Here is an 18,052-nt window from a genome sequence, read left to right as displayed (position 1 = left end):
ATTAAATCTGGCATAATCATTTTCTTAGTGCTATTGGAACCATCTTATTTAACTTAATCTTTGTGGTTGAGAATTCAAGAAAACTCTTCAAGAAAGAATCTGATAATTTATATTTTTAATGTGTACCCGTTGGTGGGTTAAGCACTATAGTGGGTATGTAACTAATACTCTTGCTTCCAGTTTTCTAGAGTCTATTAAGTGGCACAGAGGTAAACAGAATAGCTTTTCTTCTCTGTATGTGTGTCCTAGTCTTCTATTGCTGCCTTAACCAATTACCACAAATGCAACAATTAAAACAACACAAATGTATTATCTCATAGCTTCTGTAGATGTGAAGTTTGGGTGGGCTTAGCTGAGGACTTGGCTTAGAATTTCAAAAAACTGAAACCAAGGTTTCTGTAGATTTGGGTTCTTTTCTGGAGGCTCTAGGGGAGAATCCACCTCCAGGCCATTTCAGGTTGTTGGCAGAATTCACACTGACATTTATATATCCTTACTGTCTGTCAGCCTGAGCCTCTTTCAGTTCTTTAAGGCCCTGCATCTTCAAAGACACCACAGATCCTTCTCAAGAATTAAAGCAGTCTTACTTGTCTGCCACTGGCCAGAGAAAGCTCTCTGCTCTTATGGACTCAAGTGATTAGATTAGTTCCACTTGGATAATATCCCTATTTTAACGTCAGTTCTGTAGAGAATATCACAATCACAGGAGTAATGATCTCACCATATTCGCAGGATCTGGGGATTAGCAGGGGTGGAATCTTGGGGGCCATTCATAGTAATTGTGCCTACCACAATATGGTGGTTTCAGGCAGGATTATTTTGTTTTTATAGTGTGCTTTCACAGGCATTGAAAACAAATTCTGACTTTATTGAATTGTATGATTAAGCACTCTAAGATAAGGAAATTCACTTAAAGTTAGTTGCCCTAGGGGCACATGGCTAGAAAGTGGCAGAGTCTATACTTGGATCCAGATCTACATTTCCATTAGGTACAAACCCATTTTTATGGATGGTCAAAATGGTGTGCAGCCAAAGTCAATAGATAGAAAGAAGCTAAAGAACTTTGAGTTACTTATTAATTCTCATTTTCAAATTATCTCTTTATATTGGTGGTACAGGCTAAGCTCTTCTCCCTGCAATAGAAAGCCCAAAATATAATGGTATGAATAAAATATAAGTTTTTTTTTTTTTCCCATACATCTAGAGGTAGGAGTCCAGGACTAGTAGGGAGATTCTGACATCCTGCATACATGACTTCCATAAATGAGGCCACGGTGCTGTTTAGTTCATCACTACCTAGCAGGTAGTAAAAAGGAGGGAAAGTGCAGGGAGAACACATGCATTCCTTTTTGGGAGCATGACCTGGAAGTGACACACAGAAGGTCATCACAAAGCCACACTGAGCTCCAAGAGGGGGTAGGAAGGATATAACTGGGGGCTGTATGCACAGCTACAACTCAGGATTCTGTTAAAGCAGAGGAAAAAAGGTATTAGCTGAAAACAGTCTCTGCTGTGTCCATGTTTTTGATAATGTTCGATTCTGTAACCTATGAGTGGAATATTTTGTTTAGTGTTGCTATCAGTTTTAAAAAGTAGTTTTTGAAAGAATAGGAAGTTCGAATTCAATATTAACGTTCTTTGATTTCTCAGTTGCTATTTTAATATATAATTATATTTAATATATTACATTATTTAATATAATTAATATATGATAATTTACAAAGGCTTTGAGAAATCTCATTTTTTATTTAGCATTTGTACACCTTATTCACATTTTGGGATAGGTTTCTTTGATAACAATTAATACACGTGTCAATATGTTCAAGATTGCTTTGGAACACTTGAGACCATTCTGTGCAGGCCTCATACCATCTGTACAATTAAAGCAACTTGTCATATGATTTATGTATTCTATAATAATCTTTAATTCTACAGTTGGACACTTCCACACCTCTTTGTACTTTGCGCTTCAAAGTTTTCTATAGCAATGCAATATCAATGCATAATCCTTTTCTATACATGAAATACTATCTACCCACTAAGATTTACTGCAGGTTCCCTCACCTTCTATCATGTTGTTTTGTATAGGGGAAAGATTGTAGTCTTAACAGATCTGGGTTTGGGTCCTGCGTTTGACATTAGGTAAGTTACTAAATTTCTGAGTTTTGACATATTCATATGTAAAATGGCAAAGAATGCCACCTTTCAGAGATAACATAAAAGTTAGAGAGCTAACACATGTTTTCTGTAATGCAAACTGGAGTACCTGGCAAATGCTAGGTGTTCAGTAAATGGTAACTAATTATACCAGTCCCATTGATCACTCTTTACTTCTAGCACTTTGTGTCTACACATTCTTTTTAAGTTGGTTTTCTCTATCTGACAGATTTATAAATTTCATAAAAGCTGGTACCAAGTCCTAGATATGCTGTGGTCCTTAAATACTGGTTTAGTGAATTGTGAATTGAACCTAGGATACATAAGACTATCTATGAGATCGAAGTTGTGAGGGCTGTCTCTCTTTTCTTTAGGTTTCCTATTGTGATTTTATCATGGAAAATCAATTGGCTAAATCAACTGAAGAACGAACATTTCAGTACCAGGATTCTCTTCCATCACTGCCTGTTCCTTCACTTGAAGAATCATTAAAAAAATACCTTGAATCAGGTATGTTAATAATCTTTTAGTATATATTAATATTATTAGTAACTTAGAAAACTGTGATACTGTTGCTGGAGAAGGGGTCTCGATCCAGACCCTAAGAGAGAGTTAGAGTTCTTGGATCTCTTGCAGGAAGGAATTCAAGGTGAGTCGCAGAGTGCAGTGAGAAGAGACAGTTTATTGAAAGCTTCTCCATTATAGAGTAGGGCATCCTCAGAAAGCAAGCAGACTGTCTTTAAGTTTTTCTTACATAGGGGTCTTATCGACGTAAAGACTAAGCTGTGTCTATGTGAGGGTGAGCAGACAGCATGACAAAATTTATTATTCTGTTGATTTAAAGAAAACAATCCTTGACATTTTAGTGCATGAATACATCAAAGAATTTTGTTAATCATCTCAAAAACATATATTGTTATGGGTATTGAGACATCTGGACTTTCCACTGTTGTAGGAGTATGTCATTGTAAGTATCTTTAGGTTGTTTCCTCAACTGTAAATATCTTATGACTGGGTCATGACTGGCAAGGAATGTGCCTTGCTAGTCTCAAGATGGAGCTGAATTTAAAATGGTGTTACTCTGGCTCTCCTGGGCTCCTGCTTCCCCAACATTTCCCCCTCTACTTATGAGAGAACCCTTAACCTTAAGGGGAGATAAAGGGTGAAGGTTGTTCTTTTGTAACTCCTTCCTGGAGGCAGTGGGTATTGATTGTTGGGACAGGGTCTTCTTATAATAGTATGCAGTGAGCCTTACTCCATATATAGCTAAATACTTAAATTATTTAATATCAAGGCATAGAAAATTATATTCAGATATAGGCAAAATTATTAAATTAATTTTAATGTTTTGAATACAGGCCTGTCCCTATGTCTCTGTCTGTAGGTCTCATGAAAACAGTTTACTTTGATTGTCCAGGTCTAAAGACAAGGCTTTGATTAGCTTCAGCTTGCTATCAGATACTGGCAGGAGTCAGTGCCTTCTTTAGATGAGCTATATGTACCCAGGAGTCAAAGCCCTGTAACTGCAAGGCACAAGGATTAGTTAATAGCACTTGATAAGGACCCTTTTAAGGAACTAGAGGGAGTCCTTTAACGGATTTTTTTCCTTTTATTTTTATTTTTTTTTTGAAATACAGTCTTGTTCTGTTGCCCAGGCTGGAGTGCATTGGTGCAATCTCAGCTCACTGCAACCTCTGCTCCCTGGGCTTAAGCAATTCTCCCAACTTAGCATCCTGAGTAGCTGGGATTACAGTCATGCACCACCATGCCCAGCTAACTTTTTGTAGTTTTAGTAGAGGTGGGGTTTTACCAAATTGGCCAGGCTAGTCTCAAACTCCTGACCTCAAGTGATCCGCCTGCCTCCGGTTCCCAATGTGCTGGGATTACAGGTGTGAGCCTCTATGCCTGGCCCTTTAACTGATTTTTTTCTAGTATATATAATTATCAGGCTGGAGGTGGTATGTGTTAGGCCATTTTTGCATTGATATAAAGAAATACCTGAGACTGGGTAATTTATTTTCAAAAAAGAAGTTTAATTGGCTCACAGTTCTGCAGGCTATACAGGAAGCATAGTGCTGGCATCTGCTTCTGGAAAGTCCTCAGGAACCTTACAATCATGGCAGAAGGTGAAGCAGGAGCAGGCACTTCACATGGTGAAAACAGGAGCAAGAAAGAGAGAGTGACAGGGAAGAAGAGGTGCCACACACTTTTAAACAACCAGATCTGGTGTGAAATCAGAGTGAGGGCTCACTTGTCACCAAGGAGAAAGCCCAAGCCATTCATGAGGGCTCTGCTCCCATGATCCAGCCACCTCCCACCAGGCCCCACCTCCAACACTGGGCGTTACATCTCAACATGAGATTTGGAGGGGACATCCAAACTATATTATGGTGATAATGGAGTTCATGGTCTGACTAAAAGCTGTAAAAAGATTCTACAGTCTTGTAGTGATTAATTTTTATAACTGTAATAAATCCCAGCAATAAGACTAAGTCAGAGACTTAATTTAGGATTTTGATTTTGAGGCTGTTTATTAAACATGTTAAAAGGCTGAAAACATTTGATCAAAACAGAAGCAGAGGTCATTGTAAAATAATAATTACTCATTTAGCCAAAGTGATAATGAAAATGCTTTAGAAGCAATACAGAAGGTTACATGATGTAAAAACCTTTAGCCTTTTAAATCTTAGTTGTTTTAGCAACAAAAAAAAAACTAATAAAGACAGCATAGGAATTATAAAATCTTGTTTCTTAAGACAGTTACCAAAAAGGCAAAAAAAAATTCGGCAGTGTGATTACTTCTCCTTATGGGAAGCCCATTTAGATAACCTGGACATCAAACCTGATGAAAAAAGTGCTTGGATTTAACTGGACCTAGGAAGAGTATATTCAAGGTTATGAGTATAGCATAGGATTACCTCACTCTTAGGAACAGCATTAGTTTTTTGATTACATTGACAATTTAGATATATTTTAAATGCCAAAAGTATAGAACCAAGTTATACTAGAGGTAAACATTGCTTTTCTAGACCTTCAAGATAAAATATTTTAGCATTAAGTCATAACAACAGTAAAATTAGAACTGGAGAAAAAAAAGTTGATGAGAAAGCTGAAGGAAAGAATTATCTCAATCTCAAAAAAGCAAAAAGCAGTGTGACACAGTAAAAGTTGAACTTCTGGGATATGATTCTGAGACTTTTTAAAAGAAACAGTTTATAAAAGTAAAAGTAAAATTTCTTGTAATTTTATTAAGAGCAGATTAATACCTTAAGAAAATCTTGTTTTAACATTGGGGACCAAAATTTAGAAAGACTTATTTATAAATGATTTTCTTTTCACTGTAACCAATTTAATCACATACAAAATTCCTTTCATGAATTCCCCTTCACAAATCTTATTATGACTTACACAAGCTGTCTATGACATGCTTGGACTTTCTGACTTGTTCTAAACTTCTCTCTTTCCTAAATAATCAGTCATTTTAGTTTAGGACAAAAATTTACCATACAAGATACTTTTTCATACAAAAGTATTCTCTTCTGTATAACCTTTCTTACCAAAAATATGTATTATTATTTTTTTTGAGATAGGGCCTTGCTCTCTTGCTCACATTAGAGTGCAGTGGCAAATTCATGGCTCATTGCAGCCTTGACAGCCCGGGCTCAAGTGATCCTCCCACCTCAGCCTCCCAAGTAGCTGGGATTATAGACATGTACCACCACACCAGGCTAATTTTTGTATTTTTTGTAGAAATGGAGCTTTGCCGTGTTGCCCAGGCTGGTCTTGAACTCCTGGCCTCAAGTGATCCACCTGCCTTGGCCTTCCAACGTGCTGGTGTTACAGACATGAGCCACTGGGCTCGGCCAAAAATACATTTTTATATTCATAACTTTCTGCACATCTCTCTCTCCCTACTTGTTCCTTTTTACCTTCTTTCATAGGTAAATTTTAAATAAGCTCTAAATTATATAAAATTATTATTTTTCAACTCAGAGAATGTTCACTTCCCTCAATTGAGAGATGCTGAATTAAATAACCCAAAGAATGAAAATCATCAAGACCAGAAAAAAATGATAGGTGTAAACTTCAGGGCATGCAAGCACAGGGTGACATGTGTCACTAGCGAGGCACAGACAGCAAATAACAGCCGATTAAGAAACAGTAGTTACTGGCAAATACAACTCTGAGACTCAAATAGGTTATCAACTCTGGGTGGGGCCTCTAACCTCAACCTGGGGCATATGAGTATTCCTGTGTCTCCTGGGGCTTAGAAGGCTGAGTATATTGCAAAGTATATTGCAAAAAGGAAAAGAGACAACAAAGGGAAAGGAAGAGACAACAACAAGCACTCACCTATACATGAATCCAAAAACTTAGGAAGCAAGAAACCTAGAACTATTTGTCAGATGTTAGCATTTTATAGATAAAATCATTCCACAATTTTATTTTATTTTATTTTTCTGAGATGAGATCTCACTGTCACCCAGGCTGGAGTGCAGTGGTGTAGTCACAGGTCACTGCAGCCTTGACCTCCCCAGCTCAGGTGATCCTCCAACCTCAGCCTCCCAAGTGGCTGGGACTGCAGGCAGGTGCCACCATGCCCTGCTAATTTTTGTATCTTTTGTAGAGATGGGATTTCGCCATGTTGCCCAGGCTGCCAAAATTTTAGAAACATGTTTTCGATATCATAAACATTTCTTAATTGGAAATGACCCAGACATCCAGTGAGTCATGCCAGGAAAGCCATGGACCAAAATTTTGGGTAAAGTAGTCTTCATGGAAGTTTGAGGGTTTTTGTTTTTGTTTTTGTTTGTTTGTTTTGCCTTTTCACATTTTGTTTTTCAGTTTCAAATGAGTTTCTAACATGTACATTTCTTTTACAGTTCTGGTTGAACTGTACAAGAAAAACAAAATCTCCAAGTAACCTAAACAGCAAGTTTTATTTCAATACTAGTAGTCTAATAATAACAGATTCAAATCAGGCAGAAAAGAAGAGAAAAATAGAGAGCTTTAGAAGACTCTATTTAATTTCATAGTTGCAGGGCAAAAGTAACCGCTAGAATGCTAACAGGCTGAAACTTCAGACAAGAGAATGAGACTCCAGGTTTCCACAGGGGGCAAGCAGATAAAGATTTCTGCCTGTTTTAACGTGGGGTGTAAAAGCATCTGAGTCTTGCAATGTTTAAGATATAGCAAGAACAGGCTGTGCACAGTGGCTCACATCTGTAATCCCAGTACTTTGGGAGACCAAAGCGGGCAGATCACCTGAGGTCAGGAGTTCAAGACCAGCCTGGCCAACATGGTGAAACCCTGTCTCTACTAAAAATACAAAAATTAGCTGGGCATGGTTGTGGGCACCTGTAATTCTAGCTACTTGGGAGGCTGAGGCAGGAGAATCGCCTGAACCTGGGAGGCGGAGGTTGCTGTGAGCCAAGATTGCGCCATTGCACTCCAGCCTGGGTGATAGAGCGAGACTCTGTCTCAAAATATATATATCAAGAACAAATCTTGTAAGTCCTCAGGTTTCCCATGCTATCCTGAGACATGACAAAGCAAATGAAAAGGTGACAGTCAGAAGGCAAGTGTGGAAAGTGAATGCAGTAAACCTCTGGGCTGGCCATAGGGGCCACTGTAAGGCTGCAGTAAAGCAAAGGCAACAAATTGGGAAATGATGAGAACTATAGCTTTCCCATATCTGGCAAAGGGGACAAAGTGGATTAGTACAAAGCATATACTGGATACATCTTGCAAGGCTACTTTAATTTTTATTATATCCTATGGACTCTCACCCCATTGGGCTGGGACTCTAACCCAAATATTATACCCTAGAGACTCTAACCCCATTGGGCTGGAAATATTATCCTTGATAGGATGCCAAGACAGACTCCACTTATCAGAGGTGGCCAATTAGTGCTGTGCAGGCTGAATTTCCTCAGCATGGGATCTCGTCCTAATGTCCCTTTGTAGTCACCAGAACATGTTACCAGATAAGGGGTCTTGATCCAGACCCTAAGAGAGGGTTCTTGGATCTCATGCAGGAAGGAATTCAAGGTGAGTTGCAGAGTGCAGTGAGAAGAGACAGCTTATTGAAAGCTACTCCATTGCGGAGTAGAGCATCCTCAGAGGGCAAGCAAAGGAAGGCACCATCTTTATTTTAAGTTTTTCTTATATAGAGCCTTTATCTATTATAGACTAAACTAAGCTACGTCTACATGAGGGTGAGCAGACAACATGACACAATTTATTATTCTATTGATTTAAATAAAACTATCCTTGACATTTTAGTGTGTAAATACATCCAAACATAACTGTAATTATCTTGAAAACATATATTGTTATGGGTATTGGGACACCTGGACTTTCTGCTGTTTAGGAGTGTGTCCTTGTAGGTATCTATAGGCTGTTCATTCAACTGTAAATATCTTCTGAATGTGGGTCACGACCAGCAAGGAATTGTGCCTTGTTAGTCTCCAGATGGAGCTGAAATTAAAACGGCATTACTCTGGCTCTCCTAAGCTCCTGCTTCCTTAACAACACTGTTAGAAGTTGAAGGTTTAATTGCTTCTTTATCTAGACTTGTAATAAAGTATAGGTGACTCTTGAACAATGCAGGGCTGATGGTGCTGACCCATGTGTATTAGAAAATCCAAGTACAGGCTGTGCGTGGTGCCTCATGCCTGTAATCCTAGCACTTTGGGAGGTTGAGGCGGGTGGATCACGAGGTCAGGAGATCGAGACCATCCTGGCTAACACAGTGAAACCCCATCTCTACTAAAAATACAAAAAAAAAATAGCCGGGAGTGGTGGCGGGTGCCTGTATTCCCAGCTACTCAGGAGGCTGAGGCAGGAGAATGGTGTGAACCCAAGAGGCAGAGCTTGCAGTGAGCTGAGATTGCACCACTGCACTCCAGCCTGGGCAACAGAGCGAGACTCCATCTCAAAAAAAAAGGAAAAGAAAAGAAATCCAAGTACAACTTTATAACATAAACAGTTGATTAACAGATATTTTTATGTTATATGTATTATTTTCTGTATTATTTAAGTTAGAGTAAAGCAAATGTTATTAAAAAATGATAAGGAAGGAAAAATATATTTATTATCCATTAAGTGGAAGTGGATCATCATAAAAATCTTCATCCTGATGGTTTTCATGTTGAGTAGGTGGAGGAAGAGGAGGAACTGGTCTTGCTGTCTCAGAGGTGGTAGAGGAGGTGGAAGTAGGGACAGGAGAGGCAAGCACACTCATTATCAACTTTTATTAGATATAAATGGACCTGTGGAGTTCAAACTCGTGTTGTTCGAGTCAACCATGTCCTTCAAATATCCAACTATTTTTTCTCTTTATGTTAACTTTTCTAGAGTTTGAAAAGCCAGATAGTGTAAATAGGCTTGTGATGAAAAATGCAGTCCTTTGCCCCATCTCCCTGGCTCCTTCCCGACTTGCTAATCCCGTTCTCACAAGCAAGGATTTCCAAATCTTTTATGTTTCTTTTCCGCCACTTTCATGTTGTCAACTCTTAATTTTATTGTTCTGCTCTGATATTTAATACAGTACTGTGTTTTACATATCCAAGTCTTAAGATTTGCATAAGTTAGTAATAATAGAGGTGAGTTGGTGGTACTTGGTCTAAATACCTTAATACATATTTTTCCTTTCTAGTGAAACCATTTGCAAATCAAGAAGAATATAAGAAAACTGAAGAAGTAGTTCAAAAATTTCAAAGTGGGATTGGAGAAAAATTGCACCAGAAATTGCTTGAAAGAGCAAAAGGAAAAAGAAATTGGGTATTTGTTGTTATAATTGAATAATTGATGATGTTTAAAGAATGATAAATAAAAAGTGCATAGTTTTTATTTTTAAATTATTGCTGTAAAAATTTTTACAGTTATTATTGTCATTTTCATAATCCAAAAGAAGGAATGAATCACTTAACTTTGGGAGTTTTCAGTGGGTGGATTCGGGAACTTGTTAAAATGCAGATTTGCTGGGATAAGTGATTCTGATTCACATGGCTGGAATGAGGCCCAGAGATTCTTATTTTAACAATCACTTCATGTGGTTTGGCTGCAGGTAATCTGTAGACCATGCTTAAGAAAAACATTTTGTCCAGGTGACTAGCTTGAAAAATCAGAAACACTAAAATAGACATGTCACATAGGTGGCATAGAAATATTTTCATAGTACAATGGAGAAAGGGAATCATTAAAAATCAGAGTGGAGAATGGTTATGTATATTGTATATTTCAGTTAGATAAATTGAGGAAGCTAGTATAATAATTATTGAAGGTCTCAATAATTTTCCACAAAATTCTTTAACTTCTTCAGCTCAACCATTTCTGTACTTCTCTACTATGAATCAGAGGATGAGGTTGTATAATTCAAAAGCATTGCCTTAGTCTAGAAATAATTATTGTACCTATAATTTAGTTTTAGAAATAAAAAGCAAGGTGATTTTTTTTTGATGAACCATTTATATCTGTGATGGAATAATAAAATTCCACACTTCTGGATTCCTTTGTTCTCAATTTTGAGCCTTGAGTTATTTTAATTAAAGTGGGGTAAAGGTAAAGAAGTTGTTGTTTTATCTGTATCTTTTTTGTTTATGTCTCTTTCTGAATTACTAATTATAGTTTATAACATCACTTTCTTCAAACAAGACTCCAGGTAATTTGATAAGATGTGCTTACTTATGCATGGAATTCAATTGCATATTGTGAAAGAGGGACACATAGAAAACAGTGTCTGTGAAAAATATAAATTACTTTGAAGCCTACTGAAAACTTTTATTTATTTGTTTTATTTATTTATTTTTTGGAGACAGAGTCTCACTCTGTTGCCCAGGCTTAAGTGCAGTGGTGCAGTCTCAGCTCACTGCAACCTGTGCCTCCCGGGTTCAAGCTATTCTGATGCCTCAGTCTCCCATGTACCTGGAATTGCAGGTGTGCACCACCACACCCAACTGATCTTTGTATTTTTTGTAGAGATGGGGTTTTGCCATGTTGGCCAGGCTGGTCTCAAATTCCTGGCCTCAAGTGATCTGCCTGCCTCCGCCTCCCAAAGTGCTGGGATTACAGGTGTGAGCCACTATGCCCAGTCAGTTTTTATATTTCTGATTTGGTATTGCAGTTTTTGTTTGGAAAAGGAAAATTGTTAACGCCTTAATAACTGTTATTATTAGGTAAGGATTTATTGATTATCTGTTATGCCCCAAGTACTCTGAAGAAACACCTATGTACTTTGTTGCATACTTGTGACTACAATACAATGATATTTCTGAAGGTATCTTTTGGTTCTTTCTTGCTACTTGTTTTTGATAGTGTAGTTAAAACAAATAATACCTAAGATCCTATAGCTCCCTGTGGAAAAGAAATTATCACAATAACATTTCTCAATATCTATGATGATTTAAAACAAGAAAACATGTTTTTATTTATTTATTTTTGAGACAGGGTCTTTCTCTGTCACCAAGGCTGGAGTGCAGTGGTGCAATCATAGCTCACTGCAGCCTTGAACTCCTGGGCTCAGGTGATCCTCCTGCCTCAGCCTGTTGAGTAGCTAAGACTACATGCAGGCCCAGCTAATTAATTTTTTTTTTTTTTTTTTGTAGAGACAGGGTCTCTCTATGTTGCCCAGGCTGGCCTCTAGGTCCTGGACTCAAGCAATCCTCCCACCTTGGCTTCCCAAAGTGCTGGGATTATAGGTGTGAGTCACCTCACCCAGCCAAAAAACATGTTTTTAAATGTTGAAGAATAATTAAAGAACAAATGTAGCTTGCTTTTTGAAATTCCCAGTAGTTACACATTCATGTATTATGAAGAACATTAAGCTGATGTTCTCAATTTCTTTTAGCTGGAAGAGTGGTGGCTGAATGTTGCCTATCTGGATGTCCGTATACCATCACAATTGAATGTCAACTTTGCGGGTCCTGCAGCTCATTTTGAACACTACTGGCCTCCAAAGGAAGGGACTCAATTAGAGAGAGGAAGTATAATTCTTTGGCATAACTTGAACTACTGGCAGCTATTAAGAAAGTAAGGACACATGTGAATTTAGTAACAGGCTTACCTGAAGTCTCAGATAGCAAAATGTTGAGAAGCTTAATTTACTTATTTGGGGATGAATACTTCAGTTGTGGCTGGTTTTTAAATTTTATAATGACTTTTTGATCAAAATTCTTTTTTTTTTAATAGAGAAAAACTGCCTGTTCATAAAGTTGGAAATACTCCTCTAGATATGAATCAATTCCGAATGCTATTTTCTACCTGCAAGGTTCCAGGAATTACTAGAGACTCAATTATGAATTATTTTAGGACCGGTAAGTAAAAATGCAGATATCGTTTTTAGTAAAGGTACTGGAATTTGGGTAGCCTACTATGACGTGATGGAACATACACTTTTGAAGAATATTACTGTTGGGACTTTGACAAAGAAAGGTTTTCTGTGAGCCTTGTATTTGAATCATTCTGATTAGATGTAATTTATGGGAATGGATTTTCTAAACGTATCTTACATGGTTCAACACAAACCTGATGCTTATATTTCACCATTTGAAAGTTTAAAGTTTAGTTGAAGAGTAGAATCAGAGTATTAAGAAAATCCTGAAACATATGATCTGGATGCTTCTCTTTCTACCCTCATTTTTTATTACCTGAATTGTCTTTTTGAGTGTTTGCTTATATGTGCTCCATGCCGCAGTCTCCCTGTGAGTCTGCTTGTCCCTCCACCTTATATGAGGTAAAAGCCTGGAGTCACTCTTCCTTTTTTTTTTTTTATTTTGTTTGAGACAGGGTCTCACTCTGTTGCCCAGGTTGCGATCTCAGCTCACGGCAACCTCCACCTCCTGGGCACAAGTGGTCCTCCTGCCTCAGCCTCCTGAGTGGCTGGGACTATAGGCAGGCACTGCCATACCTGGCTAATTGTGTATTTTTTGTAGAGATGGAGTTTCACCATGATGCCCAGGCTAGTCTCGAACTCCTGGGCTCAAGCAGTCTGTCTGCCTCAGCCTCCAGAAGTGCTGAGATTACAGGCATGGGCCACCATGCCCGGCTTGGAGTCACTCTTCTTAGAGACACATGGGTTCAGATTGACTCATCAATTTTTTTTTTTAAACTGGCAGTTTAATGGCAGTTTCTGCTTGGTGTCCTAGCTTATCTTGAAATGGAAAATTCTTCTGTGGTAACTTTTTTTCACAGTTTACACTTACTGAAGAGTATAATTGTGAATGGATTTTTTTCTTACATAAAATGTTATTTAAAAGTAAAATATTTATAGCCAATCATGCTCATAGTATGAGGGATATGAGCTTACTTTCATGTAGAACTCAACTCTTCTTTGTAAACTTCTTTACATGCTTGAGATATTTAATGTCCTCAAGCCCACATATATTTACCTTGATGTTACCAGTGAAACAATTAAAGGATTAGGGAAACTGAGTTATTCATGGTCTAAAGTTTAATGTGCAAATATGAATGGAAAAGATGAACAAGATAAAATTAATGTAAGAAGAGCAATAGCAAAAAGAGAAAATATGCATATCAGTTAAGAACTAATATCAATAGACCTGGTTTTGAATTGTCTTTATCGCTTAGTAGGTATATCCTTAGATAAGGTAACTCTTTTGAGTTATAGTTTGTAAAATGGAGATTCATTAATAATGCATCTCTTGATATGGTGGTTGAAGCTGACATAGTTATTATATTTTGGGGCTTACATGTGAAGACATGTAGAGATAGGGATAAAGTGTGAGGTAGACATGAAAAAATCAGAATTCATGGCAAATAGTATACAGAGAGTTCAAATAAGATTAGTAACTACATGGCTGTTTTATATTAGATAGTCAGGGAAGGCGTCTCCAAGGATCTGAATGATAAGATGAACCTGCAGAGTTTTTTGGCTTTCTTTTGTTTAGTTCACTTTTGTTGTTGTTGTTACTTTTTGTGCGTGTTGAGGGCAGAATGCCCTGGGCAGGAATAAACTTGGCAGGTTCAAAGGGCAGTATGGATGGAGCAGAGTACACAGGGGGGAGCTGGATGGCCAGATTGGAAAGGTGACTAGAAGGTAGATCATATAGTACTTTATAAACCAAGGTAAGGTTTTTGGCTTGCATTTAAAATGAGAACAAAAACTATTAGTGAGTTTTGAGAAAAAGAATGATGTGACCAGATTTATGCTTTAAAAAAGATCATTCTACCTACTGTTTGAAGAATAGACTTTTAGAGGTGAGACAAGTTGATAAGCAGGGAGGTCAATTAGAAAGTTGTTCTTGTATTCCAAGTGAGTCATGATAATGGCTTGTACTAGGATGATGGCATTGGAGTGGTGAGAAGTTATACTCTGGATATATTTTGGATTTTGGGTTAGCAGGAATATTCATATATTGGTTGTAAGATATAAGAGAAAAATAGGAATCAGATTACTTCAACATATTTGGCTTGAGCAGCTAACAGGGTAGATGGGTGCGTAGGTAGATTCATGAGGTGGGAAATATTGGGAAGAGATGATTTAGGGAGGAGAAGCAAGTGGTCTTTAAACCATCTTGAATTTAAGATGCCTTTTAGACATCTAAGTGGAAATGTAAGTAGGCAGTTGGATTCAAGATTTGTAGTTTTGGGAATAGCTCAGGACTGCAAATTACAGACTTAGGAGTCACCACTACCAGGCATAGAAAGCAATTGTAAATCCATAAGAGCATCCAAGGTTACTTTGGGGACATATGTAGAGATGATCAGTGCTGATCCTTATCACAGGTTCAATACTGTATTTTCCAATCAGAGGAGGAGGAGCCAGCAAAGGAGACCAAGGGAAGTAGGAAGAAAACAAGGACAGTGGTCTCCCAGAGGCCAAGAGAAGGAAGTGTTTAATGCTTCTGGGAAGTCAAATGAGGTAAAAATGTGACCATTGGATATGTCAACATGATGTGGACAGAGGTTGCCCTTGACAAGAGCAGTTTTAATGAAAGTTGAAGAAGGAACCCCAGCTGGAAGAGAAGAAAGCAGATTGATGAAGTGGTGGTAACATTTGGAAATAATGCTTGCAAGAAAAGTTTTGATGTGCACTGGGAGATCAAAAATTATTTTTTAAAGATTGTGATATTACATCATAGGCATTGATACAGGAGAGGAGGAAAAATAATCTTGCAGGGCAGAAGATAAGGAGCCAAAGTCATTGAGAAGGTAAAAGCCAAGAGGATCAAGAGCAGAAAGGTGGAGGGGTTGGTCTTTGACAGGATCAAAGAAGAGAGGCAATAGGAGGGAATGCAGAAAGTGTGAATCTAGAAGCAAACAGATTGGCCAGTTTTGTTGTAGGAAGATGAGGAGGTACTTTGTATTGCTTATATTTTTAGTGAAATAAGAACTGAGGTCATCCACTGGGGTGGATGATTTGAGGAGAAAGGAGGTTTGAAATAGTCTTTTTGGAAAGTGGGAAAAACAAACATGCTGTGGAAATAATAGAGTTACTGAACACTGCTGAGTGCGCATTTGAGATGTGTGTTCATGCATTTAAAATTAGACGAGATGACGTGTTTTGTTTTTTTCTTCAGCATCAGTGAGGGGCAGGAGGGGCAGGTGCAAAGGAAGACAGGCTGAAGGATAAAAGCTTTTTGCAAGGGAGAAATAATTTAGGGCCATTGAATCTATCATGCGTAAAGTGAAAATTGGGCCAGGCCTGGTGGCTCATGCCTGTAATCCCAGCACTTTGGGAGGCCTAGGTGGGCAGATCACCTGAGGTCAGGAATTTGAGGCCAGCCTGGCCAACATGGTGAAACCCCATTTCTACTAAAAATACAAAAATTTAGCTGGGCACAGTGGCTCGCGCCTGTAATCCCAGCTACGCGGGAAGCTGAGGCAGGAGAATTGCTTGAGCTCATGAGTGGGAGGTTGCAGTGAGCCGAGATCATGCCACTGCACTCTGGCCTGGGCAACAGAGTGAGACTCCATCTCAAAAAAAAAAAGGAGAGAAAATTGAAAAAATGATGTGTGTTGATGGGATGGGCAGAATTTAAGCCACTGAGGTTAGTCTCAATAAGGAGGCTATAATTAGAACTAGTTTTTTGTTTTTTGTTTGTCTTTTTTTTTTTTTTTTTGGTCTGTCACCTAGGGTGGAATGCAGTGGTGTGATCACAGCTCACTGCAACCTCGACCTCCTGGGCTCTAGCAGTCCTCCCACTTCAGCCTCCTGAGTAGCTGGGACCAGGCACGTGACACCACACCTGGCTAATTTTTGCATTTTTTGTAGAGACCGGGTTTTGCCATGTTGCCCAGGCTGGTGTCGAACTCCTGAGCTCAAGCAATCTGCCCACCTCAGCCCTCAAAGTGTTGGGATTACACGTGTGAGCCACAGTACCCGGCCTGTTGTTTTTTTGTTTTTACCTACTCCCTAGGAGACCATTAAGACTAATTCAGTCATAACTTTCATCCCTGTTTACCACATTTACACAAAAAGCCCAGACTGCTCATGTTATCCCTTGTCAGCTGGATTCACGGATTTGTGCATGGTCTAATTTGATCAAAATTTCCCATTGCTCTGATCTACCCTCACGACTTCCCCAAACCCTTCTGCTGTACTTTCTGGAGCTCACGATCAGCAAAATCCATTATATCCTCAACCTTTTCTCTAAAAGATGTTACTAAAGCTTGATTATTCATTAAGCTTACTACTTCCCCTGTACCGTCTCAAGGGGGAATTTTTTTTTTCTTTTATATAGCACTACAGGGCCTGTGGGAGGTGTTGGTATCCTTTTTGTTTCCCTTTGCCCTTTCTGTTTTCCCTTCCTCCTTAACAATTTTAGCCTTTTTGGGGAAAAAAATGCCTTCAGGTTATATCACCACTACATTGTTGCAGTGACTTTCCTCCTGCCCATTCTCCTTCATCTATTGATTGCTTTAGCTCCAGTGCCTGTCTTTCTTTCCATTACTACCTCAGTCATATTCTTGATGATTTTAGCTTTCAATTGTAGACGATCCATAGGCTCTCATTTCATTGAGTTTATAGCTCTAGGAAACTCCATCTTTCAGTACCCCAAGTCAGCTGTTCCTTTGGCCACATTGTGGTTTGCAGTTTTACGATGCTGCTGCTCTCTTCGTGGCTCCATTCCTACTTCCCCGTCTTCACTTCTTTCTGGTTCTTCACCATCATTGCTCCCAGGCATACACATTCAAATCTTTGTCACCTCTCCCTAGTACTAATGTGGTAAAACCTAAACATCGTTTAAAATTTAATTTGTCTTTTCTCTACATATCAAAGATACCTACTCTAGCAATTTACTTGGCCAGAGAAAACCATAAAACCTCACTTAATGATCTCAGTTAAATCTCAAGTTGGCCCCCAGCACTACTGTGCTATCTTCCTTGGTTAGCTTATTCTTTCACTTCCAGAGAAGACTGTTCTATCCCTTTCGCTCTCCTTCTTGTTAGCTAACAAACTCTTGTTTTTCACAACAGATATGAGCAATCTTCCCCTCATGACATTTACCGGCCTTTCAGTGATGGGCAGAATAATGGCCCCCCATAGATGTCTACTTTCTAATCCCTGAAATTGTTAATAGGTTACATGGTAAAGAGGAATTACAGTTGCTAGTCAGTTGACCTTGAAATGGGGATGTTATCTTGAATTATTCACATGTGCCCAAAGTATATAATCACAAGGGTCCTTATTCATGGAAGAGGGAGGCAAAGGAGAGAACCAAAGAGATGGCAGTATGAGAAGGTTATGATCTGCCCTAGATGGCTTTGAAGACGGAAGAAGGGGTTCATGAACCCAAGGAATGTGGATAGCCTCTAAAAGCTGGAAAAAGGAAGGAAACCAATTTTCTTCTAGAGCCTCTAGAAGGAACACAGTACTGACGGCACCTTCGTTTTAGCCCAGTAAGACACATTTCAGATTTCTGGTCCTTAG

General features: G+C 38.6%; 1 protein-coding gene across 3 annotated transcripts in view; it reads left to right on the top strand.

The window, feature by feature from the left end:
* CROT (carnitine O-octanoyltransferase) overlaps positions 1-18,052 on the top strand; it is a 57,294-nt gene that overhangs the window by 974 nt on the left and 38,268 nt on the right. For all 3 annotated transcript variants that reach the window (XM_063667652.1, XM_054496960.2, XM_054496961.2), the window contains exons 3-6: positions 2,532-2,667; positions 9,818-9,942; positions 12,008-12,189; positions 12,349-12,473. In XM_063667652.1, the coding sequence (XP_063523722.1) occupies positions 2,553-2,667; positions 9,818-9,942; positions 12,008-12,189; positions 12,349-12,473 (547 nt within the window). In that variant the 5' untranslated portion in view covers positions 2,532-2,552. The remainder of the gene's footprint in view (positions 1-2,531; positions 2,668-9,817; positions 9,943-12,007; positions 12,190-12,348; positions 12,474-18,052) is intronic.

Source organism: Pongo pygmaeus, chromosome 6 (assembly GCF_028885625.2).
Source record: "Pongo pygmaeus isolate AG05252 chromosome 6, NHGRI_mPonPyg2-v2.0_pri, whole genome shotgun sequence".
Classification (NCBI taxonomy): Eukaryota; Metazoa; Chordata; class Mammalia; order Primates; family Hominidae; genus Pongo; species Pongo pygmaeus.
This window is presented reverse-complemented; position numbering and strand designations above follow the sequence as displayed.